Source organism: Prunus mume, linkage group LG4 (assembly GCF_029339155.1).
Source record: "Prunus mume cultivar Tortuosa linkage group LG4, ASM2933915v1, whole genome shotgun sequence".
NCBI lineage: Eukaryota > Viridiplantae > Streptophyta > Magnoliopsida > Rosales > Rosaceae > Prunus > Prunus mume.
Genome location: NC_142701.1, coordinates 14,452,208 through 14,475,959, shown reverse-complemented (window position 1 = coordinate 14,475,959; position 23,752 = coordinate 14,452,208). Strand labels below are relative to the sequence as shown.

At 35.9% G+C, this 23,752-nt stretch overlaps 3 protein-coding genes across 7 annotated transcripts; all 3 read right to left on the bottom strand.

The window, feature by feature from the left end:
- Positions 1 to 102: 102 nt before the first annotated feature.
- Positions 103 to 3,465, bottom strand: LOC103327463 (Polyketide cyclase/dehydrase and lipid transport superfamily protein). The gene is given in 6 exon segments (XM_089050571.1): positions 103 to 957; positions 1,661 to 1,857; positions 2,318 to 2,399; positions 2,856 to 3,116; positions 3,330 to 3,413; positions 3,415 to 3,465. Coding segments are annotated over 6 exon segments (951 nt in total). The 3' UTR covers positions 103 to 681.
- Positions 3,466 to 5,241: 1,776 nt separating this feature from the next.
- ECT5 (evolutionarily conserved C-terminal region 5) lies at positions 5,242 to 12,064 on the bottom strand. Of its 4 annotated transcripts, XM_089050570.1 has the most exons (9): positions 11,796 to 12,063; positions 10,779 to 10,926; positions 10,202 to 10,382; positions 9,916 to 10,090; positions 9,423 to 9,499; positions 8,817 to 9,335; positions 6,970 to 7,503; positions 6,609 to 6,821; positions 5,242 to 6,032 (listed from the first exon to the last, which is right to left on the bottom strand). In XM_089050570.1, the coding sequence occupies exons 3-9, from the start codon at positions 10,247 to 10,249 to the stop codon at positions 5,661 to 5,663; spliced, it is 1,938 nt and encodes a 645-aa protein (XP_088906696.1). In that variant the 5' UTR covers positions 10,250 to 10,382; positions 10,779 to 10,926; positions 11,796 to 12,063; the 3' UTR covers positions 5,242 to 5,660. The 4 variants fall into 4 exon arrangements, with proteins under 4 accessions (XP_088906696.1, XP_088906693.1, XP_088906695.1 ...); XM_089050567.1 differs by lacking the exon at positions 10,779 to 10,926 and having other exon boundaries at positions 10,202 to 10,278; positions 11,796 to 12,064; XM_089050569.1 differs by lacking the exon at positions 10,779 to 10,926.
- A 2,860-nt stretch (positions 12,065 to 14,924) lies between these two features.
- On the bottom strand, positions 14,925 to 19,818 carry NIAP (Major facilitator superfamily protein). 2 transcript variants are annotated; one of them, XM_089050169.1, is made up of 6 exons: positions 19,474 to 19,818; positions 18,513 to 18,781; positions 17,510 to 17,747; positions 16,513 to 17,044; positions 16,202 to 16,404; positions 14,925 to 15,271 (listed from the first exon to the last, which is right to left on the bottom strand). In XM_089050169.1, the coding sequence occupies exons 1-6, from the start codon at positions 19,684 to 19,686 to the stop codon at positions 15,026 to 15,028; spliced, it is 1,701 nt and encodes a 566-aa protein (XP_088906295.1). In that variant the 5' UTR covers positions 19,687 to 19,818; the 3' UTR covers positions 14,925 to 15,025. The 2 variants fall into 2 exon arrangements, with proteins under 2 accessions (XP_088906295.1, XP_088906296.1); XM_089050170.1 differs by having other exon boundaries at positions 18,513 to 18,811; positions 19,474 to 19,633.
- Positions 19,819 to 23,752: the final 3,934 nt, after the last annotated feature.

Here is a 23,752-nt window from a genome sequence, read left to right as displayed (position 1 = left end):
GAGGGCATCGATTACAAAGTCTATGCACTTTGAGCCAATTGCCTGACTGGTGATGTGCCGGGTCTAATTTCCAGTGGATGAGTGTAATTCACCAAGAAGAAATAGTCTAGAACAATTTTACATTATTAGGATATCAACGCATATCCACAAGGTAATAATTAATACACAAAATGAAGGATGTAAGTATGGTACTCACATACATATAAACATCATGGTCCAAACGCCTTACCCATGAAAGTAGTTCTGAGAACTTCTAAAGTAGCTTTGAGTTCATTGCAGGAAGTCTGAGTTATCACACAGGAGTAATGAATTCTTCTGCCCAACTGCAGCCACACACCATTACACTCTGTAACCCACAAGAGTTCATATAATGACTAGTTTCCAGGACTAAAACTTAAAAAGTGCACCAGAATCAATAAGCCTTTCCTATTTATCAGTGCGAAATCCAATTGCTAGGCTTCAGAATGTAAATCTGGTAAAAGTGTAGCAGATATGTACGGAATTTGGAAGGCGTTATGTACAGAAAATCATGAAGGAGGAACTACCCCCTACCCTTTCCTCCATTTCTCATTTTTGCAAAAGTAGTGTAGTAGTCGGTCTTCTTGGTAGATGGGCCCTGTCTATAATTTATACAACAAAACTTTACTTGGCCTTCCAAAATTACTTGTGATGCCAACAAGGTCATGCACCTGAACTTGGGCTGCTTTCACTTGATGACGCACCACGCTTACTCAGTTTGGTTAAGATGTACACCATGGCAACTTTAGCACCTAGGCTAGAGTGACCACGAGACAAGCAGACCACACCCCCAAGAATCAGCAAGCCATTGGCAAGCAGTTTCTTTGATGGTGTTCTTGACAATTTCCTCCCCCCACCAGTGATTGGTCTGTGAACAGAAGTTGCTCCAGAGTTTTCTTGAGAAGTCATGCTATCTGTGGCTTCCAATCCAGGGGGAACCTGTGTGGAGGAGAATAACAATCAACAACAAAAACAGCATGCAGATGAAGTATGTAGAAGATTAGATATGTTATAATCTCTGGAACCAAAAAACCCAGGCATGAATTGTCCTAAACTATAGATATGAACCAGACAGTTCCTTTGAATCCTTCTAGTTGTTTCTATGACCAGGAAGCATGCTAACGATCCCTGTAAGATGACAGTAAGTATCATTTCACCAATATAAAACACCAGAAACATCCATGAGGGTAGTAATTGAGTTAACACAACCATTCAAATGATGCTTTCATCTCGGCTGCACAATGCTGCAAACTTGTACTAATATGGGCTCTGGATGTAATAGAACCTTGTCTAGGTCAACCAAACCCAAGTTTAGTCAACACTCAAAATGCACACAGTTGTTTAGAACCATTAATTTAAAAGGCATGAAATCCTTACTAAACAGCACAATAAAGCCAAGATTTAGGAAACATGATGCCTACACACAGCTGTTCCCAGACAACTAACCATCAACTGAAACTTGTTTATTACTTACACCAAGACAATTCATCAACCACAACTAACTCTCAACCGAAATTAATACATGACAAACTAGCCAAGTACCCTGATAAATTATATCAATTGCTATCAAGAAATGTAACATGACAAGCAACGTATATAAACAGTTAAACAATATTACTATATTGAAGAGAATTGTCCTGACCTTTTTAATCAAAGTGACAGCAGTAGCACCAGAACTTAACTGATGATTGCTGATTGTAGAATATCTGCGAAGTGCAGTATCCATCTTACATACATAACTCCATATGCCCCTGGAAAAAGCTAATTTTGCCATCTCCACATTTAAACCAGCATCTTCTTGGTGAAACATTTTGATTTCACAGGCATTTCTACCAGGCACTGTAGAGATGATTAAAAATTACAAAATTATAAACAGTTTCTTTTTCTCATTTTAGGACATCAAGTACCACTTTCACAGATATAATGCAGTCTGCCAGAATGTCAGCCAAACAAGCCTTTTAACGTAAGTGTAAGTGGTTCCTTTCTTTTTGGTCTGAAAAGTGCAAGTCAAGCTAAAGCAGAAGAAAATTATTCCTTTATCCACCACCAGTACATGAAGCAAAACTAATATGATCCTTATTGGAATATTTCCTGCATCATGCTGAATAGGATAAAGCTTAATGAAGCATATGTTTTATTTGGAATACGCCTTATAGTTCACAGTAGTACAGTACGAGTAATAAAAGCAGCCCAAACTGGACAAACTGACAAATTGTAAGTAATTGCAAAGACAAAGAAAATTTTTTTCATAAGGTAGAGAGAAAGGAAACAAATGAAGAGGGATTCGCTGGGAGCTTGCCTTTTCTGATTTGCCAACCAGATCTGAAAATACTAACACGCACATACTTCTTCTGGGGTGGTGCCAAAGGATGTTCACATTCCTGCTATTGCCAAAAATTGGAAAACATATTAGGTAACTCACAAAGAGAGGCAGAAGTTCTAAAAGGATCAAACGCATCAAAGGCAAAAACTTAATCCCTAAACAAACCGAAGGGCATTATGTTAGTGCAGGGAATTACAAGCAAATAAAGGGTATTATGTTAATGCTGGGAATTACAAGCAAATAAAGGGTATTTTCTGATGTTATGTACTATAAACTTTTCTTTCAAGAATATTCCTAAAGCAATCCCTGCTTAATAGATTATAATAGATTATTCCTGTCACAAGGTAAAGAACAGTAAAGGATTAGAGAGAGAGAGAGAGAGAGATGCATAACTGCATACATAAATTCACTAGACAACATTTGGAGCACCAGCACATGGAAAATAAAAACTATGCACGGCTCAAAATTGCCTAGAAGTAATTTACATGTGAACGATTTTGTTGGAATCAGTTACCTTGATAAAACAGTAGAATGTATTATCTTTCCCCTCCCACAACCTCCAAGCTAATACATATTCTCTGGCTGTCAACAGTGGAAACTTTTTTATTGACCGACCAACTTCAACCCCCTTGTTTTTGTCCACTTGTAACTGCTCATGCTCAATCAGCATCTTGTCCCATTGCTTTCTGTAATCATTGTCCATGTAGAAATCTCTCAGCTTCTCAGGAGAGCAATTCTCAAATATTGTTGAGCTCAAGTATTTCACAGGGCCATCCTGAAAGCAAGAACAAATATGCATTAACTCAATTCCATAGCCTTTATTCTCTGGAACCAGTAGAGTAACACAGGGAAACAAGTAGTTGTGCTAGCAACAAATACTAGACCAAGAGTAGATGCCTCGAGCAAATTTGGGGTAATGAACTCGTGAAACAACAAGACACAAGAATCAGATTTAACTTGTCAGAAAAACAACACCCGTATGAACGACCTTAGGCTTGCAGCATTTAGCATAGTAGGATAGAAGATCATTTCTTTTCTCTATGACATTGTCCCATTTCTCATTTTCACGGGTCATTTTCCTCCAAATTTTCAATTAGAAACTTCAAATCTGCATCTGTGACCATTTCCGAGATGCTGCAGAAGTAACAGAACAAATACTTGAGTAATACAATCACAAGTTGATCCCACAAAATTTGGTTTCTAGAAACTCAATATCAATCAACCCAAACTTAATACTATTTTTTTTACCAAAACTGGAGAAAGAGCATGAAAAACGCAACGAAATTTGAGATAACAACTGATCAAAACTCAATTATCAGATATCTTAAAATCAATTGAACCCGATTACCAAATTGTAGAAAAATTAATACAAACCCAATTGAGTAGAGATAAAACCCAAAAGGAAATGTAAGACAACAAAACTGAAAATAAAACCCAATTCGCAAAATCTCATATTTAAGAGGAAAATACCCCAGGAGGAAAATTAAGAAACTTGACCTGAACCCAGAACTGGTTGGATCAGAATTTGAGACACCAACTGGAGAAGACTTGGAGGAAGAGGATTTCCTAAAGACGAACCTCTTGGCACAGTGCCAAGCCAAGACGAAAAGAAGAGCGACAAGAGTCGCCAAACCGCCATAAACATTTTCCCGCCAAAATTCCTCCGATGATCCTTGGAACATGCCGTGAACTCTCCTCAAATCCACGATTTTCACCATCTCTGTTGATTCTTTGTTATTCTCTGGTTCGCTAATCGTAGTTATAGAGGCTCATGAGCAGCTCTGAACTTGTGCCCCTATGTTTTCTGTGTTATATACGATGCAGCTTCGGTTTGTGCTTTGCGAAGAACTCAAAGGCATCGAAGTCGCCGATGGGACTGTTGGCGGGATATAATCCGCTGTGCTCAGCTACAACGTATCTTACTGTGAGGAGTGCTATCATCTTCATATCTGGATAAGAGGGGTAATGTAGTCTTTTCAGATTCATATTGTCTGACACGTGGCATTCTTTTATAAGTCATGCAGTGCAAGTGATAAACTGAAAAGCCCCATCTAATTTTTCTTTTTCTTTTTTTCTAAAAGAAATTTGTAGCTCAATCGATTAATTACATCTCCCTCATATTTCGAGTTCATGCATATTCAGTCGTCCCGGAACATCGCTTGTATGAAAACAAAATGTGCGGTGGTTGTTTTGGTAAACTGCTATTTTAATGTCATTCAACCAGCGTGTAGGGGCTTCCTTTTTTCTTTTTTTTTTCTTGAATAAATTATATTTAAGATAGCCCTTTCCTTAATAACTTGGAATTTGAAGTCTTAATACACAGCCTCACCATTCATCTTGTACACATGTTTTCTAAAGTATTTGACTAATTCTCAAGAGATGGGTCTTGATCCTGAAACACAAAAGCCCACAAACTTGATGTGACAATCAACATTGTCACCTATATTTAGAAGCCACAAATGGGATTGCATTTTCAGTGTCTTGGTGGATAACATAGGAAGATAAGCATGAATTAAATTCTCAACGATTCATACAAAAAAGGAAAACGACAGCAGCAGCTGTACACTTGCACTTCCACCTCTATACAGTTTACAGTTAATACATTTACACACAAACCAGAAAAAGAAGAGAAAAGTTCGAAAGAGAACTCCTCTTCAAGAAAAAGCATGATCGTGGGATCATGAACTGAGTTATGTTCCAATCACATGCATCATGTTATGTATTTTGGGAACAGAGATTATGCTGAAATGCTTACTTCAAGGAACAAAAAACTGGGTCATGGCTTGTTAGTCAATTCTTGTTCTGTCTGGTTCTTTTAAAAGAAAAGTACCATTTGGAACCAATGAAGCATATTCTACAAAAGCATGAAATAAAGTGCAATGGAAGATGAAAAGGCATGGTTCCAAAATAGGGGCAGCATTGCTTGCTACTGATGAAATAAATCAATGAATCAAATGGTGAACAAGCATAATATATGAGGTTTTTCCATCAAGGTCTTTTTGCTGCATACTTCTTATTAAACTGCCTGCAAAGATGGGGACCCTTGAAAAAGCAAAAAACATTATCCAATTTTTCAAGAAAACTACTCACTCAATGCAAGTCTTATGATACTAATGACTACCATTGAAAAGTAGCACGCACGACGCATATGATACATGAAGCCCGCCATCAGCTTCGTAGAACCGGTAGAACCCCTTTTCATTCAGATACTGATGCACTCCTTATGAATACAGAGACATCAGCAACCTAATCACAAGTTAATCAAAAACTGAAAGTAGTATTTAAGTCTGTCACATACAATCCGAGCATTCATCTCTTCCTAACTGGTCTGAGCAGAAGACACAGGTACTGGGATCGCATCTTCAAGTTTTACCCTGGTGCCAATGGAGCCGTCAGAAGCAGGACTAGCTCTTTCAGAAAGATTAGCTTCTTTACTACCCTCATCCAAGCGGACAACTTGAGCAAAACTCTTTGACATGTGCTTAATGAAATCACTGGGTATTTGAACAGTATTTCTGGGCTCCTTTTCTCCAACTACACCTACAGCAATCAGGCTGGCTTGCTGTCTTGCCTTCCGCTCTTGCATTGCTTTCTGCCGGTCTTCATAAAAATCAAAATCATCTAGAATCGACATATCTGTTTCATAGTTCTTGAAGATGTTCAACATCTCAATCCCATGCTCCAATTTTACCTGCACATATGGGAGAAAAAGGGCATTGTAAACAAAAGTACAACACTTGCCGAAATACTGTGTGCTTAGAGATTCCTAATCTACAACTCCAAATTTTTTTCATCAAATTTATAATGCAATCTCCTTAACATAGGACAAGAAGAGCTGCACATGATTCAAAATAAGAGGCTCCTGGTTTATGAGACCTAAGAATCAGCATTTGAGCATAATTAGATAAGAAAACGAAGGGAGAAAACAACATGAAAATTCAGACTCTAGAACCTTAGAATTTACACAAAAAGCATATGTGGCACATCTCAGACAGAACTTTCGGAGGGATTTGAGAGAATGAGAAAAAACCAAGGCCTTTCCCAGTAAAGATACACATCTACCTAATCCACCACACTTAATAGTCCATACATATTGGCAGCAACTGCAACTGGTTCGATAGTCAAAAGCTCAGTCAAGCTACTATAAGTATTCAGGTAAACAAACTAAATATATAGTTTCCGTCTGGTTATGGCTATTATTAAAAATAAGAACTGTGTGCAATATTAACTCCTATATAATAAAAACAGGCTTTTCACAAATTGTCACCTCTTGAGTGTCTCGACTGTTAGTTACAGGCTTGTTGTCGTTATTTTCAAGAATGATGTGCCGAAACTGACTATTGGGGACATCTTTAATCATATGCCACTTGACAGGGAACTGGCCACTCCATTTGTCTTGCTGCCAGTAATCCAGACTCTTGTCAAAATCCACAGGTCCAACCATTTCAGCCACCCCACAGAACTGAGCACTAGCATTCACCTGAGTATTATTAAATATAACCATATAAGGAAAAACTGGTGGAATAGAAAGAATGGAAACAATTACAGAAAAAGAAAAAAGAAGAAATCATATGGCATACATTAATTATATTGCGAACATGTATTCACCAAAAAGACCATATATTTACCGAAAAGAAGAGGAAAATTGGGCAGCCATCATGCTTCTCCTTAACTTCACGATAAGCCGCATCTAACTTTCTGTTCCCATTTGGTGTGCTGGCCCAGACACCATATTTGATGCTCTTGTGGACATTATCTTCACTGTAAGACTTGATAATGAAGAACTTAGCATCGTTGTAGTCTGTTACAAAATCTGGCTTGTTGTATGATTCATCATGCACCTTGGTTGCAGTAGTGTTATGTTTGGTATTCTCCACAGAGCTATCAGCCATGATTTGACTCTTTGGCTTTGAGGCCCTTGGTCCCCGGTTCTGCTCACAAAGAATATCAAGGGGGGCATTGCAACTGCATATGGGACCACTGCCCCTCACATGCCGCTTGCTATTCTCTAATGATAGAAAGCCACGACTGTTAGCTCCAAAACTAGACAAAGATGCATTTCCAAGGCTAGAGGCCTGATTAAAACCACTGGGTATGTAGCCTCTGTTATAAGAGTTTGAACCAGATCCAAACCCATACAATGACCTTTGTTGTTGAGAAGCCTGAAGAAAATTCATTAATCAGCATTAATACTAAAATGCATGAGTCTAATTAGATTCATCAAGTTTCAGATGATGTCAGTGACAATCAACTATATCACAAGCATTTATAGGCAGGCATCATTGCCAAGATATGCATTCATAAAAGATAAGCCAAAGTTGCTTGACACCAAAGATGGAAGACGACCATGACCTAAGGGTTACACCTGAGCTCCACTGTCGGTAGATAGATACCCATAGTTATTCAATTCAAACAATCCATGCCTAGATCTATAAACTATATTGCATTCCTTAATTCCACTTATATAAATTTGTAGGTCTTGATTTGGATGCCAATGAATCCAATGACTGACTGGGAATCATGGTTTACAGTATAAACAATAAATTTTCCTTGCAAGAATAGAACTACTAACGATGAAGATCTAGTTATGGTGTCTGGCAAACTATAATATCTCAATTACCATGGATTTACACAAATACAAAATCTGGGATCATAAATAAGAAGAAACACAAGGTAAACAACTTAATATAAGGGTCAACAATAGCAGATGTGATAATGAAGTCGAAAGTAGCTTTAGGAACTGTTAAAAGGAGGGAAGAGGAGGGAGGGACACGGAGAGAGAATAATATTTTATTCATACAAGCTTTCACACACTTCTATATGAAAAATGTGAAAGATAAAGATCGGTCAGAAGTACACTGAGAGCCTGGAAAATAGGAAAAAATGCTATCATTAAGTTTTAAGAAGTTCTAATCACTTTTAAACTTGAAGTCTTGGGAGGAAGTCACAGTAAACCCCTTACCATACTTCTTTGAGAACAAAATATTCAGAGCTTTAGGCCAAGGATATATTTAAAGAGCAGACCTATCATGGTAAAGCACATCTTCAACCAAATCAATCAATTCCACTCCACTCTAATTGGCTTGATCAGGTCATATGCCTAGGTTGCGTGCAAAACTAATACAATTATTGGCTATGACACCTAGAGGAGCATGACAGCCATTAAAAAAGTTAGTTTTGTGCTCCCTGGGTTTCCTAGTTCTAAAGCACTTGCTCCAACATTCTGGTTTGCTTTTGTGAACAAGCACGAGGAGACAGTCAAATTTCATCACATGACACGCATGTGATTAACGACAGATTGCAAATAATATTTTGCGTAAAAGCACCCAGGATAATATACAAGTTCTACCTAATATACCAAATCTAACTTCCTCCAAATAATATCCCAAACAATTGTTGCAAGAAGGATGAAGAAAAGACCAACGAGATTTCAAAAGAACGTCATCAGAAGATATACACAGGTACAAGAACAAACCATTCCAACGTTCTGCCCAAATGACCCCAGTGGGCCAAGTGGCTGTGGAGATACTGATGGCGATAAGGGAGTCAAAGACCTGTGCCTGTCTGAGGGTTTAGACCAATCTGACCAAAGTCCTCCAGATCTTAATCCATCAAATCCCTGCTGCAAATCATGAAAACCATGACTACCCGGATTTCCTGGAAAATTGCCTCTACCGAAAGATCCCACTGGTGGATGATAACCAGGCCTTGGTCCAAAAAGCATATTGTCACCTTGTTGGTCAATGCTAACTAAAGTGGTGAGCTCTGGCTGTGAAACTGTAGTTGGTGAAGTAATATATGGCATGCTATGAGGACCAAGCTGCTGATAATAAGGTGGTCCTGAAAATGGAAATTGCTGGGGGGAATATAACTGTGCATCACCACCTACAGACGGCATAGGTGTTGTGACCGGGGAGTAAGGCCCGTAGGGCATTTGAGGATTGTAGCCATATCCAGAATGAAAGACTAGAGAAGGATTCTCATTGTAGACACCCTAATCAAGATTAAATATCAAATCAAATTACAATAAATTAACAGAAATGTTGATATATGAATTGAAGAAGAAAAAAAATACACTCACAGGAGAACTAATCTCCAACCCTTCAGCGTTGAGGTATGGAGGATATTCATCCCACTCACCAGTTCCATTTTCATAACCTACATCACAGATGATAACATTATATCTCTTACCTTCTATAAGTGGCGGTAACATAAAACACAACTAAATAAATAATATAACAACAATTCTTTTCCTTATACGAGTCAAAAACTATCATTGACTTAAAACTTAAGTTAAAAAAGCCAATTATGAACCCTGAATTCCTAGGTCAGCCAAAAATGCACAGATTTTGAAATTTATAACTATTCCAACCTCACAGATTAATGTAAACCAGATTTTGATTGGTTCTACTCCACACAGAAAATGGGAAAAAAAGTTCCTCCCTGATGGAGCTGAATCAATGTATGTTAAGAAGGCCAACAAACAGTGAAGTTTATTTTCAGACTTTGTACAGATGTGAATGGCCCCCATTTCCATGGCTGCGCATCCAGACCCAGAGGAACACAAGACTAACCTCTATAGTAGAAGGTCTGGGCCTGAGGGGCATAGACATTAGGTGGGATAACAGTGTGATCTCCACCTGAACCAAAAGGAACCGATTGACCTGCTGCATCCCTTGGATGACCTATTGTGGCAGCATCTGGAGAAGGATTAGGAGAAACTGACCTCTCAATTTTTGCTACATGGGGCTGATAACAGATAAACAAACAGAAAACTGTCATGCACAAGAGGGAGTAAAGAAAACAAACTAACTTCAATTGCAATGGATCAGAAGAGCATTGTACTGGATTCGCAACTACCTGCTCCTTCATGTTATCTGGTTCAGCAGGTTTCTCTTCTGCATCCATGATCAGTATGCTCAGTGACTTAGTAGAGTCTTAGAAACACAGGCAGTACAAATTATTGACCAACCAAAGCAAAATTCGGTGATAGGAAAACTTGAAGCTATGAATATGTGCGCACATATCCACGCGTGCACACCTATGCACACATGATAAATAGAAGTACATGAATATATTTCAGTCATGTCTACATCAATAGGTTCGAAATCTAGTTATAAAACATACAAAATTTCGAGCTGGCCACCAGTAATAGAATTCTTTAGAAGAAAAAATCCTTGATAGATATAAAGGTCTCAACTTCAGAAAACTGAAAAGCTGCCATAGATATGACCCTAACCTCTCAAACTATAAATAATGACATTCATGGAATTGTTTATGGATACACAATGAACCAAGATGCCCAACCGTATAAGTTATCTAGAGAGCTTCTAGTGATAACCCATATTGAAAAAAGAAGTGAAGTAAAATTTCCCACAAATTTTAAAAGGAAAAGGAAAAAAAAGAAAAAAAGTATTGACCTCAAAAGCCTCATTACCTCCCTTAATTCTTTCATCTTAAGCTAGTCTGATATTAACTGTTCCAATTCATCCACCTCCTACTACTTCGGAGAAAATATCTTTCCTTTTCTATCTGCCTCTCCCCAGTCCCCAGTAAACCAGAACATGACAATACACCTATAAAGACTACAACAACGAGAAATTAGAAAAGGCCTGATGCTCTACCTATATAATTCTAGTTCAGGAAAGTTGGCATTCCGTGCAATATCAAACAGAGGCTTCTTAAAAACAAAAACTGAGTCTGCAAGTAACTACACGCATGACATATTAATTGATTGCACAACCACTCTATAGTCTAGCGCATGCTTTTTGTTGACAGCAATTCTGAAAATGAATATTCAAATGACTCCTACAAACCAAACATAATCATCAAAACTGCATATTCAGTATATCCATATACATACATGCAGCAAACATAACTTAATACATATACAATTATACATATATCAAGCATTCGGACTAAATGATGACTGACCTCGAAGTAACCCAATCATATGACCCGACATATCAATAAGCAATGACCTCTCAAACAAAAAATCCAAACAAGAAAACAGAAAATGAAACGACCAAAGCTTGCAATAATTCTGCCATATAACAATATCAGATAATAGATCTCCAATGTTTAGATACTCCTAAGCGTGCCTGCAACCCAGATCAGGGCACAGTTCTACGGACAAAGCCAACCTTGGATGCCAAAATTCAAACTAAAAAACGCTAAAGCCCCAACTTCCCCAATAAATACAGAAACTTGTTCAAGTAATTTCACAAGTAAATGAAAAATTATCCAATTCATTGACTTTACATAGGATCAAAGCAAAATTCAAACAAACAAAAGAAACCCATCAGAGGAAAAGATTAACACCACAACACAGATAACAAAAATCATCAAAAATCATGATAAAGGGTATAGAAGAAGCAAGCAGAATTTAAAAAAAAAAAAACAAAAAGCTAAAAGGAAGGTTATTTGCGATATGGGTTTGATGGTATTGACGTACCAGACGTACGATCTGGAGCCTGCGGTTGGTTTGCCGCCATGAATCTGAAGTAAAGATCTTCAATTTTCAAAGAGACACCGCGCACGGGAATCTAAGCAGAGGCAGAGTGTATCTACTATATGTATATGTACCTATCTCTCTCTCCCTCATAACATTATTAACAATTATATCTCTTATATATTTATAACGTACTCCATATTTATCCTGCAGAAACAAGAAGTTTCTCGCTTTGCCTTCTCTATTTTTTTTCTTTTTTGTATCCCATCATAAAATAAAGCAAATTTCATTTTCGTTTTATATTGTTGGGTTTTATTTATTTATTTAATAGTAATTGGAATTTTATAAAATAAAAGTTGGGCGTGGAAGTCACTAAAATGGTAAATTTATGTTGAGTGCCAAAAGAACAGTGGGTACCCGGAAAGAGAAATATGCAAATCTAATGAGCACCGAGTGACTTTTACTTCTCTGGGGACTGTTCGGTCATTAAAAAGAAGATTAAATAATAAATTTCTGACAATAGTTTTTAACCTTTTATCTCAACCCAAAAGAAATTCCTAATTAAAATAAATAAATAAAACAGTAAATAGTTTGGGTTGTAAGTTACTTCTGTTTTTCCTCATCAGAAAAAAGTTACTTCTATTTTGAGTCTTGGGTCAGAGTCTTTGACATCTGCAACACTATACTTTTGTGTACCTGCCATAGGCTGACCCACTCGTGCAATGGCTGCCATAGACCAAATGATCAATTTCTGACACTGACTTTGAAATGTACAAATAACCAATGCAAATCCTCAACATTAATATTTGAGAGAAATGAATTGTGAAAGATTTCTAGTAAAAGAATGGTGCTAGATAGGAAAAAGAATTACACATCGGTGTGTTTGATAGCGGAAGATGACTAAAAATATTAAAACTATTTTGAAAGTTTTCTATCATCTACATGTTTGGAAAATGAAAAATAAATATGTTTTCAAGCATAATTGTTGTTGTTAACAGTTATTTGGAGAAGCAGGTAAATGGATGATTATACTTCCGCTTATGCGGAAAGCAAGTGAGGAACTAGTGGTGTTTTAATGAATTTTCCTAAAATGCCCAAATTAACCTTTTTAATTTTTAGATATTACTTCCATTGTCTTTGTACTTTTTCCCATGCGTTTTCTGAATCTCTCCTCCTTCCTCATTTTTTTCTTCTTCTTCTTATCTTCTTTAATTTTCGCATAACAAAAATTTACTTTTCTTCTTTAATTTTCGCATAACCCATATCTAACAATGTCTTCACACTTTTCTTCTATAATGTTAGCGAGACCCAGATTTAAGGATGAGCCGCATAATTTTTCTCTAGGATTCACACTGGACTTCACACTTTTTTTTTTGGGGGGGTTGTTTCTGGGTGATATTTATGTCATTCTGTTTTGGTTTTTATTACGTTTTTTCAGTTTGTATATGGGTGATGTCTCTCTGTCATCTTGTCTGTTTTATTTATTTATTTATTGGTGTACATAATGAAACCTTCATTATATGACTCCCAAAAGGTTTGAGAAAACAATATGAAACTAGCAACCCAAAACACTGCAGAATCATGTACATAAACCAGGAAGAGACTCAGATAATTTTTTTATTTTAAAAAAAAAAAAAAAAACCAGGAAGAGACCAAATCTCCCAGATCATCATCATAAATTTGTTTTACTCTTTTAATTTCTAAATTAACTTAAAAATAAAAGGAAGGGAATGCATATATATTCAATAATGCAAGTAGGAGTAGAAATTAAAGAGTAGAAGAAATTGATGATGATGGGCATGGAGTATACTCGACGGGACTAGATGGGAATTGACAATTAATTTGGAATTGACTGTTGGACGTGGAGAGATAAACTATAGTGGGGTAAACAAAATTATTAATGGACATATGTTCAGTTTTGTAATTGGTCATGACATTTGGAGATATTATGCATGTCGGAGAGATATTGCTATCTAAAATAATGACTTCATTACTCTATAATTGAAACATAGTTAACACAAGAATTGTACAAGTCAAAGTGGAAGTGTTATTGCTCCGAAAAAATAAGTGAAAGTGTTATTTTCACTAATTTAGAAAGGAAAAAAAATTGTTAATATTATGCCCTTTTTAGTTATTGAACACAATTGCTGCACTTTTACACACAATTTTACCAAACACTCATAAATTGATTTTTTGTTTTCCTTTACAACCGATTTCTCTCACAGAAATCTCAAGTAATTATTTTCACAACATAGCAATGCCAAACTGATCCTAAATGTTTGAGTGATTCCCAAGTGGTCCTTATGATGTGGTAGCAGTACATGGAGAGTTGTCCTGGAGTGTGCATGGATGGAGAAGAACTTGGCTAACCAGGTCACGTGATCTGTGCTAAAGCAATTCTCCCAGCAGATGTCAGAAGGTGGTGTAACCATGTGCCACAAATAAGCAGGGAGTTCTCCAAGCCTCTTGTAAGATCCTGTAAATGTTGTCTTTCCCTTCTCTTGTCTAACCAGGTCACGTGATATGTGCTAAATTAATTCTCCCAGCAGATGTCAGAAGGTGGTGTAACCATGTGCCACAAATAAGCAGGGAGTTCTCCAAGCCTCTTGTAAGATCCTGTAAATGTTGTCTTTCCCTTCTCTTGAGAATATTTACCTCTGCACTAAAGGTTCTAAGTTCAATTCTCCTGTCCCTCAATACTGCTGGTAATGGTATTACATAAAAAATTTAAAAAATCTCAATTCTCTAATGAATGTCAATTTGATCTCAGCTCATAGGTAACAGAGTATTTGATGCCTAGTTAAAAATATTGGACAAACTCATTGATGCAACCAAGGACACCAATAGTGGTCTCTGATTTTGGCCTCAAGGGTCTGATAAAATGTTTTTTTCTTTTTTGGTTTCATGAGAACCAACAAACTGTAACTGAAAAAACATTTCAGCATTCTAACTAAAACACAGAAGTTAATGAAAATTGATCCTTGTACCCTACCTTTCAGTTTTAACTTAGAAATGCATTAAAATCAGTTTAAGATCTTCAGGAACAGAGTTTGTTCTAAGGAAAGAATAAAACACTACTTGAGCTGCTTAATTTTCACAAGCTGCATTTGGTATAATGAACAAGTGAAGCCCTGACTAATTCTTGTTGTCCTTCATGTTTATCAAATGGACAGTGTGTAAAGACTGGGGGGAAAGCCCCCTCTACTGTATGTGGGATATTCATACAAATGCATTTACTGGCCTTGATTGTCTGAGTTAGATGATACAGTATCGCTCAATTCACGTCCCTTGGTTTCAAATGGGAAGAGCAAAACGCATAACCCGGAAAGAAAAATTACAATCTCAAAGAGCAGAATGGATGCTGTCTGATGGCATCCATGTACCAAACCTACTGCCACAAGAGGACATATCATTCCACCAATTCTTCCCATTGCACTTGCAACTCCGACACCAGTTGTTCGGACTGAGGTTGGGTATATCTACAGTTCAAACAAAAGATTAAGAGATTAAGTACTTGTTACTAGTTCAAATTGATTTTCATGGATAAGCACACAAATTCATACAAACAGAAGACCGAGAATGTGAATCTACAAGCAAGGTTTTTCTTAGATCAACCATGTTTTTCTCATATCCTAAGCAGTGAGTGCATTTTGCTTTACCACTGCAGTTATGTAGATTATTTAAATATGGTGGAGAAATTAGAGGTTATGTGCAAGAAGTTGACAGTGACACACACACGACGCATATACCAACATATGAAAATTAGAACCCAGGTGGTTTAGATTCAGAGTACATGGAATTTCCAACATAATTGTCTCCACCATAAAAGAATATAATAACTGAAAATTTTAGTTAAACTAGTTGACATTCAATTAAAAATGGGAAAACGAGCTCTAGATATCTTCCACATTTGATGTGTTTCATGTCAACCAAAGCCATATAATCATTTTAGAGTCAATTTTATGCAATTTGCTAAGATGCCATCATGGAATTTCCAAAGTAAGCCAGACCTGACATATTTGTGTGATGTTTGAACTTGGTTTCAGCGCCATGCCTTTTGAACATAAATCTCATGTAAGGGTATTTCTAAACCTAGAAATTTATTTATCCCCATGTTGGATTGAGAGTTTAGTTGGCAGGCTCTAATTCCAGAACTACAACTAGTTAAGCACCAGCTTTAGTACTATTTATAAATAATAATAAAATGGAAGAAAGAAAACTCATTCTATTCAAAAACGCTTCTGATAGTTAAAGATGCCCAACTTCAAATAAAAAATTGTATAATAAAGAAACCCAAAAAACTAAAAATCTCAGACGATCATGCATTGAAGAAAAACATGGATTTGCACACTTGAAAAACACTTTCATGTCCACTGGCTTTTAAAATGATAAATGCATTCACAATTTACCTCTGGGGCATATATATAGACTATTGTGAAGGTCGCTGTGATGCATATGCGAGCTCCAAAAAGAAGGCTAGTGGTCAAGCCCTGAGACTGTTGAATTACTAAGGGGAGTAGAAAAATGCAACACAAGAAGAACATGGCTGACATTGAAAGCTTACGACCCAGTCTATCGACCGTGGCAGCAGATATGAGGAGCCCAGGTAACTCTTCATTCCAAACAAAGTTAAATGTCACTAAACCATTTTCTAGAAATAGGATAACACTTTTTCCATAAATAAATAATTACAAACATTGAAATAATTAGATAAATTTACCTGCAAAACTAGCGATGAAAACATCTCTATAGCCAGTATCCTGCAATTTGTCTGACTCTAATTTATCTGGCGTACATTTACTATGTCCATTGGTCAACTCAGTGGTCAGAAGCACCAGGCCATAATATGAAAAAGCATTCCCAAAGAATACTACCCATAAGAGCAAGGTAGATCTGACTAATTTTGGGGAAAGAAGCATTGACAGTGAAGAGATGCCCCCCATATCAGAAGAATCCATCTCCTTAGGTGACGTATCTTCATTTTCTGCTGGTGAGATCAAACGTGCATCTTCTGATAGAGTACTCTTTTCAGATAACTCGATTTTTAAATCAGAAACAAGATTTCCAGAAGGGAGTTTTGTTCCATTCAGTCTTGCTACTCTCTCCAAAATATTGATTGCCTCAGTTGTTCTCCCTTTTAAGCATAAATACCTGGGTGATTCAGGTGCTACCCAATAGAATACAAGAAGAAGCGATGAAGGGAGTGAAGACAGTCCAAGTAGCCACCTCCAGCCCAGCGTTGGCATGACAAACTGCAAAGAACACAACATAAATATATGAAGGCACCAATCTTAAATTCTTATTACATATATTGGCATTACAGCCCCAAAACAGGGGAAAATTAAAATTACATGCAGCTGAACAAGTAAGCTGAATAGGGAAAGCTATCTGTTTGTCAACTTGTTACGCAATTAGATATATTTACAATAGCTATTCACCCAAAGAAAAGAAAAGGAAATATGCTAACCCAATGTTCAACTGGCTTATTATCCACTATTTATGGAATGACAATAGAAGTTACTACTAATGTTTGCTATGTTCATTGTATTTACTTAACACAATTGTTAAAGCCTAGTTAGTAACAGTATTGATGCCAAAGTTCCTTTAATTCCAGTATTGAAAGATCAAAACATAAGAAAAACACAAATCCAGGAAATCAAATCTAGAAAAGTTGGCTTAAACACAAACGAATATAAATGAAGTACTCAAAAGCATACCCATGCAAGTGAAGCCTCGAGAATTGTTCCAAGAGTCCAAAAAGCTGAAAAAATAACCATCCAGGTGCCTCTGTTAGGAGCAGGAATGAACTCCAGAAACCAGGATGAGAGTACAGGGCCACCTCCCAAACCAACACCGACCAAACAACGAAGAAGGATCAAGGATGTATAATTAGGCGAAAGAGCACTCAGAAAACCAGCTCCAGAAGTAATTGTCGCTGTAATGAGGAAACCTTTCCTGAACAAATAGAAGTGTACAGACAAAACAAAAAGAACCAGTAGAATCATTAAGTCAGAAAAATTGGTGCATTCAAGATCACAGTGAACCCTATGAAAGGAATAAAGAATCAAATATGTATCCAATTAAGAATAGAAAAGGAAAACTACAGTTACTACAATGTGCAGGTGCATGGACAGAAAAACTGGACATCAGAAATGGCAAGTAGATGCTACAAATAACAAATCCAAGCAGGAGTGATCAGTACTAGCAGAATAAAACCCTGTCATTTAAAGTTATGGTTCGAGTAATATAGGTCAACTGGATATCACATGCCTAAAAATTAGCATTTTCTTTTTCAGTAGATTGAGAATTTAGGGAAAATAACAATAATCAAAAGATCATACCAAATTCTGAGACCAAAATCCACACAAAAATTAAAAATTAAAAAGAAAAATATTCAATCATCACTATGTGATGAATCCAAGATTTGTCTTTCTTATAATCAAAAGTTGTCTGATAATGAGCAACGGCGCAGCTATTGAAGTTACAGTTTCGAACCATGTTGCAAAATGACTTTATGTAGTCAATTGAAACATGTCTATTGAGTCATCTAAGGCATCTTGACATTAAGAGAAGAGCCTAAATTAAATCAAATAAAATGATAAACACATGATATTAGTAGCCACCTTTTTGGCCCCAACATAATAGACAGGATCCCATAAAGGTTCAGACTGTTTGAATTAACTGAAGAGAAGAAAAATAAGAAAACAAAAAATGGCCCACCTACGTCCGTGCTTATCAGAAACTATGCCCCATGAATACGCTCCAACTAGCATTCCAGCAAAAACCACGCTGGTTATGAAACTTTCTTGTTGAGAAGAAAGACCCCAAGCAGACTGAACCGCTGGTCCAACAAATGAGAGTAGCATCATCTCCATTGCTTCTGAGATCCAACCCATGCCAGCATAAGCAAGCACAAGAATTTGAAACTTTCCAAACCCCATGGCCACAAGAGCCTCATCGACAGTGTATTCCAGGCTTCCATCTCCCATCTACAGGTTGAGACGACAAGACTATTTTACCTAATTACACAGAATTCTTAGTACCATACAATGATATCAGAAAGGATAGTTTCCCATGAAGTCTACAAAAAAGTTTACATCTTCTCAGTCACTTATTCATAGGCCATATATTGAGACAGTGTGGACAATATTTACAGAGAGAAAGAAATTGTGAACAGAACTAAATAGACTAAGCTGACTAGACAGAAACATGGGACATGCTGGTGATGTTGACGCAGGACACAAAGACAATGTGCTAACATTAATGCATAAAGTAAGACACTCCAATGTTCCGATTGCACAAGGTTTTGACTTAAATTAATACTTAGTACTTACCAACCCCAATATTTAGGAACACATAAACTATATTCTTTCCAACACATTGAAGTTTGTGAATCCCAAATATGAGGAATTATTACATAAATGCATTCTAAACAAATTTCTGAAGCTCAACTCTAACTTTCTTCTGTAGATTATCCCTTACCTTCTGATTTTCTTTCGTTCTTTGAAAAAAAAAAAATTTGATTACTTTGCAAGATGGGGTATTGAGAAAGAACTATAAAGTCAATAAATGGATGCCCATTCACCAAATACTGTATGCATAAAGGATCCAAATAATCCCAAAGTTATGGAACAAGATTAAATAAAAGCAAATGAAAAAACAGCTGTTATGAAAAACTAACCTGCAATTTTAGAAAGAAAGATCTTCCCCCTGTTGTCGCTGGGATTGGGAATTGGGAATTGGGAAATGGGAAAGTAACGAAAGTCAGAATCTTGAGGAAGTGACTTTCTGCTATGAATGAGCTAAAATTCAAGATTTCCTCAAGTTTTAAATTTTTGTCTGAGATTCTGAGAGAGAAACGATTTGGGTAATTAACAAAACACAAAATTAACATGAAAATTGACTAAAGAATGAATCTTTCATTCATCAACGACAGTTTGATTTTCTGGTGTTGTGGGGTTTGACGACTTCCTCGGCTTCCCGCTTCCTTCTAACCCAACTATCTCTTTATCTCTCTTTTGACTTTTGGACTACATTCTTATGACCGTTTGTCCTTTGCATGACTTCATACGTTAGGCATTTTAAATAATATATTTTGCTAGATCTTGAAATCTATACCTTCATTTTTATTTTTAAGGTCCATTTAGATTTGCATTTTTAGTGTAAATTGCCTTATTCAAGTTTTAAAATATTAATTTATTGTGTTAATAAAATTCACATATAAATTTAATTATTTTAAGAAAATTATGGATCTTAAACACTCGAGAAATCTCATTTACTAAAATATTCGTGACATGTAAATCTCATATTTAAAGTTCAAGATGAACATTTGGATCCTCAACTACATTGGTGGAAGATGGAAACCAAAGTTTACTCATGGCATTGTTGAGTTTGTTTATTGTAAAAGGAAGCTCCAAGTAGTACTTCTATAAGTGTATCATAAAACGTCAAGTGGCTTTCAATTTGAAACCTTTGATGAATGGTCCCTGCATTCTGCCACAAGTATTAAAAGTAGTGATTCCCTAACTTGGTGGAATGCCAGAAACACCCAAATAAATTTCGAAATTCTATATACTATGATAACTAAAATTTGTGTACCTTATTAAATGTGCCTACAATATTATTGTTTACTTGGGTTTTGAACTCCTCTGAGCTGATAGAAATCACAATTCACTCACTGTCTTGCTTTGAATTTCTGTTACACTTCCCAGCCTTCTTCTTCCTTTCCTCCAATGCTCAAATCTGAAAGCACAAATCAATAAAGAAGGGCATTTGATATGTTAGGTAGGAATCTGTCTCGGTTGGGATTGTTGCTGTCAATAAAAAATAATCATTTGCTTCTTAAATCAGTAAATAATTTTGGACCCATCTCGGCCCAAGCACATTTGGTTTGCATAAATGTGGGCTCAGGAAGCGTGCATACAGTACCAGAAAGTTTTAGATTGTGACCCTTCATCACATGTGACACCATACATCCAGGGCAAAAGTTAGGAGACAATGACTCTGCTGGTCCAATGCCCATTTCCAACCCCCATGAGGCAACACTACTCTAAACGAACTTCCTCATCCCCTTTAAACCTTGTGTTCCTTCACTATTAAAAAATCTCGTTATATCTCTTACCAATCTTGTGGATGTAGTGGCTCTTAAGTTTGATATATCCATGGCATGGCATCAGTCTCATGCTAATAATGTGAGAGGAGTACAAGACATAAGAAAAACGAAGTTCTATTGATTTTCTTTTTGAACACATCATCACATACAGTGACGGATTCATGAATTTTTTGTTTGGAAACAAGATGAAGCACACAAGTCACATGGCCCTGTTCGATATTCAACTTGAATCCAACTTTTTAAACTCAAAAATATAATTTGAATTCAAAACAAAGAAAACTTTGTTTCGTAGCTATTTTTAAAAACTCAAACTCTCAACTAAAAAACGCCCCAATTATTAAAAACAAAAAAAATATGTTCTTTCAGTTTTTTTCTAAAGACTACAAGTTCTCAAATTTTTAAGATTTAAAAACAGTTTTCAAGTTGCATATCCAAACAAATTTTTGAATATTAAATATAGATTTAAGAACTCCTTATTTTTAAGAAAAATAAAAGTTTTTGAGGCTCCTATTTGAATAGAATACCAAATGCCCTTTACCTCAGCTTCTTTGAGACATTTTGTGGGACCGTTTGCCTCCATGGAAGTCATGATCAACGAGAATATCAAAACAACATTGAGTAATTTCATGTGTACCAATAATGCGTATCAAGGGCTATTCTCGCTTCTCGCATCATTCATGCGATTGTCATATCAAACCAAAAGAGATTCAATTTTCAGATATTTTATAATAAACTGAAGAAAAATACCATCCGTTCTTTAATATCGGCAATATAGTCTAGAGTTTAATTGATATTTGGTTTATGTGTGATAACCAAGTTGCTAGATCATGTTTGACAATCTGTACCACTCAGTACTGCACACAGTGGGGACTACCAGTGACGTTGGAAAGAAAAATTAAAAAATAATTGCAACATCCAAAATGTAAAGTCTATTCATGCATTCTGTCAAATGATGTACTTTTGCCTGATTGGTTAGAGTAATTATAGATAGTGGAATCTGAATGAACCAATTCAAGCAACTTGTTTTTCATTGGTGGTTTTTAGGGTTAATGATTTGAATGCTATAAATGGTTTTGAGTATAACACTAGTTTTGCAGAAAGTTGATTGGATATAACATCAATTACTATGATAGTCACGTAAAATTGTCGATGTTATGTTTGTGATATGATTTGCATGTTGGAATACAGTTACGTTGTATAAATTATTTATGTACATTTGTTAATATAGGTTGTAATCCAGTATCATATCATATTGTCGTTATGAAACAACGGATATGTTAAGGAGATCATATTACTATACCACATTATGTATTATATTTTTAATAAATTTAAAATTCACCAAAACACATATGAGTGTCGTCTCTATTAAATAACATCATAATAAAACAGGATTACGCTTTGTCTCTTTCTTTATTTGAAAGCAAAATTGTGTGTTAGATAAAGAGAGGTACCGATTGTTGTTTAAATATTGGCACTTGGTTTAGACTGGCGATTTGGTCCATTAATTGTTGAAGTGGTGGATGTGTAATCTAGAGGACTCTTAACCGTATTAGAACATGTTGATTGATTTTCTAGTAAAGCTATGAAAAACCAAAGATCCCTTTAGAATCATTTAATTATCTAATACAAGAATCTAAAAATACATCGTTCTAGCATTTTTATTTTTATTTTTGATAAAAAGACGATAGAATTTTATCATTTCGTTTAAAGTATCTCTCAATGTATTCTAAATACTAAGCTCTTAAACTCCAAACACGTTACGACACCATGGAATCATAAGTTTTAACACCAAAAAAATTAGGAGATGACTAATTAGAAACTAGCAACAAGATACTCACAAAGAGAAGAAGAAGAAGAAGAACATGTTGAGTCTATTTTATGTGTTGTACCCCACGTATTTGTATTATTTAACTAAGTTGTAGCTAAGGCTACGAATAAATTATTATTGGAGTTATAGTAACAATTTTGGAAATGGAAACACAAAGTTGTGATCATTTTGGTATCTACTAGCCTGCCTAGCTATACTTTTATCTCAAAATTCCTATACCATACGTCATGTATAAAAACAATGCATAAAAATAACCCTTTGATTGACAGCTGCAAATTGTGAGGGTGAAACCCTAGTGGATGGGGTCAGGAGAGAATGATTGAAATGGTAGAGACCATGGATGGGGGGCTGAAGAACCAAGAAAATTCATCTGAGATGCCTAAGAGGCCCATTTTCCTTATCTTTAATTAAATCATAATTGCTGTTTTTCAAGTTCTTAATCACATTATTTTAACATTTGCTGTCTTGGCTGAGAGGATCTGTTGTGACATTTTTATAGGGTCTACCTGAAAGTAGTTCCTTAATATCACACACACAAAGTATTATAATTTATAAATCCATCATTTTTATTTTCTTGTTCTCACAAGTTACACTTAAAATCAACGCGGAAAAACACGAAGTCTGAATTTTAAATGATAATTTTCTCAATACGCCACATAAGGCATTATACAAAGAGAGTATATGAATTTATAAAGATATACAAGCAAACCAAAATCTTCACTTGCTTGTAGAGGTGTATTCCTTATCCAACATCATGGTAGATTAAGCCCCCCACAATCAAGAAATGGTTCATTTCTGCATACTCAAAGTATATGCCTTTTGGGGTAACTAGCCAGGTGGATGAAGTCTTAGATATTAGTGATAGTGATTTGACCAAATTTAATAAATAAGCACTAAATGATTTATAATTATAAAAAAAAAAAGCTTGATCGTTACAACTTATAAGAATTAATTTTTCATACACCAATAGTTGAGATGTTTCAAATCACAAGTGAGCATGTTAAATCATCACATGCATAT

Excerpts from the sequence above, each read along its gene's own strand:
- ECT5 (XM_089050567.1), bottom strand. The coding sequence starts at position 11,835 with ATGGCGGCAAACCAACCGCAGGCTCCAGATCGTACGTCTG. Across the intron at positions 10,091-10,201 it reads CAGATAACATGAAGGAGCAG|CCCCATGTAGCAAAAATTGA; the intron begins GTAGTTGCGAAT and ends ATCTGTTATCAG. Across the intron at positions 6,033-6,608 it reads ACAGTCGAGACACTCAAGAG|GTAAAATTGGAGCATGGGAT; the intron begins GTGACAATTTGT and ends CCATATGTGCAG.
- NIAP (XM_089050169.1), bottom strand. The coding sequence starts at position 19,686 with ATGTTAATTTTGTGTTTTGTTAATTACCCAAATCGTTTCTCTCTCAGA. Across the intron at positions 18,782-19,473 it reads CTTTCTTTCTAAAATTGCAG|ATGGGAGATGGAAGCCTGGA; the intron begins GTTAGTTTTTCA and ends CTCAACCTGTAG. Across the intron at positions 15,272-16,201 it reads TCTATATATATGCCCCAGAG|ATATACCCAACCTCAGTCCG; the intron begins GTAAATTGTGAA and ends TTTGAACTGTAG.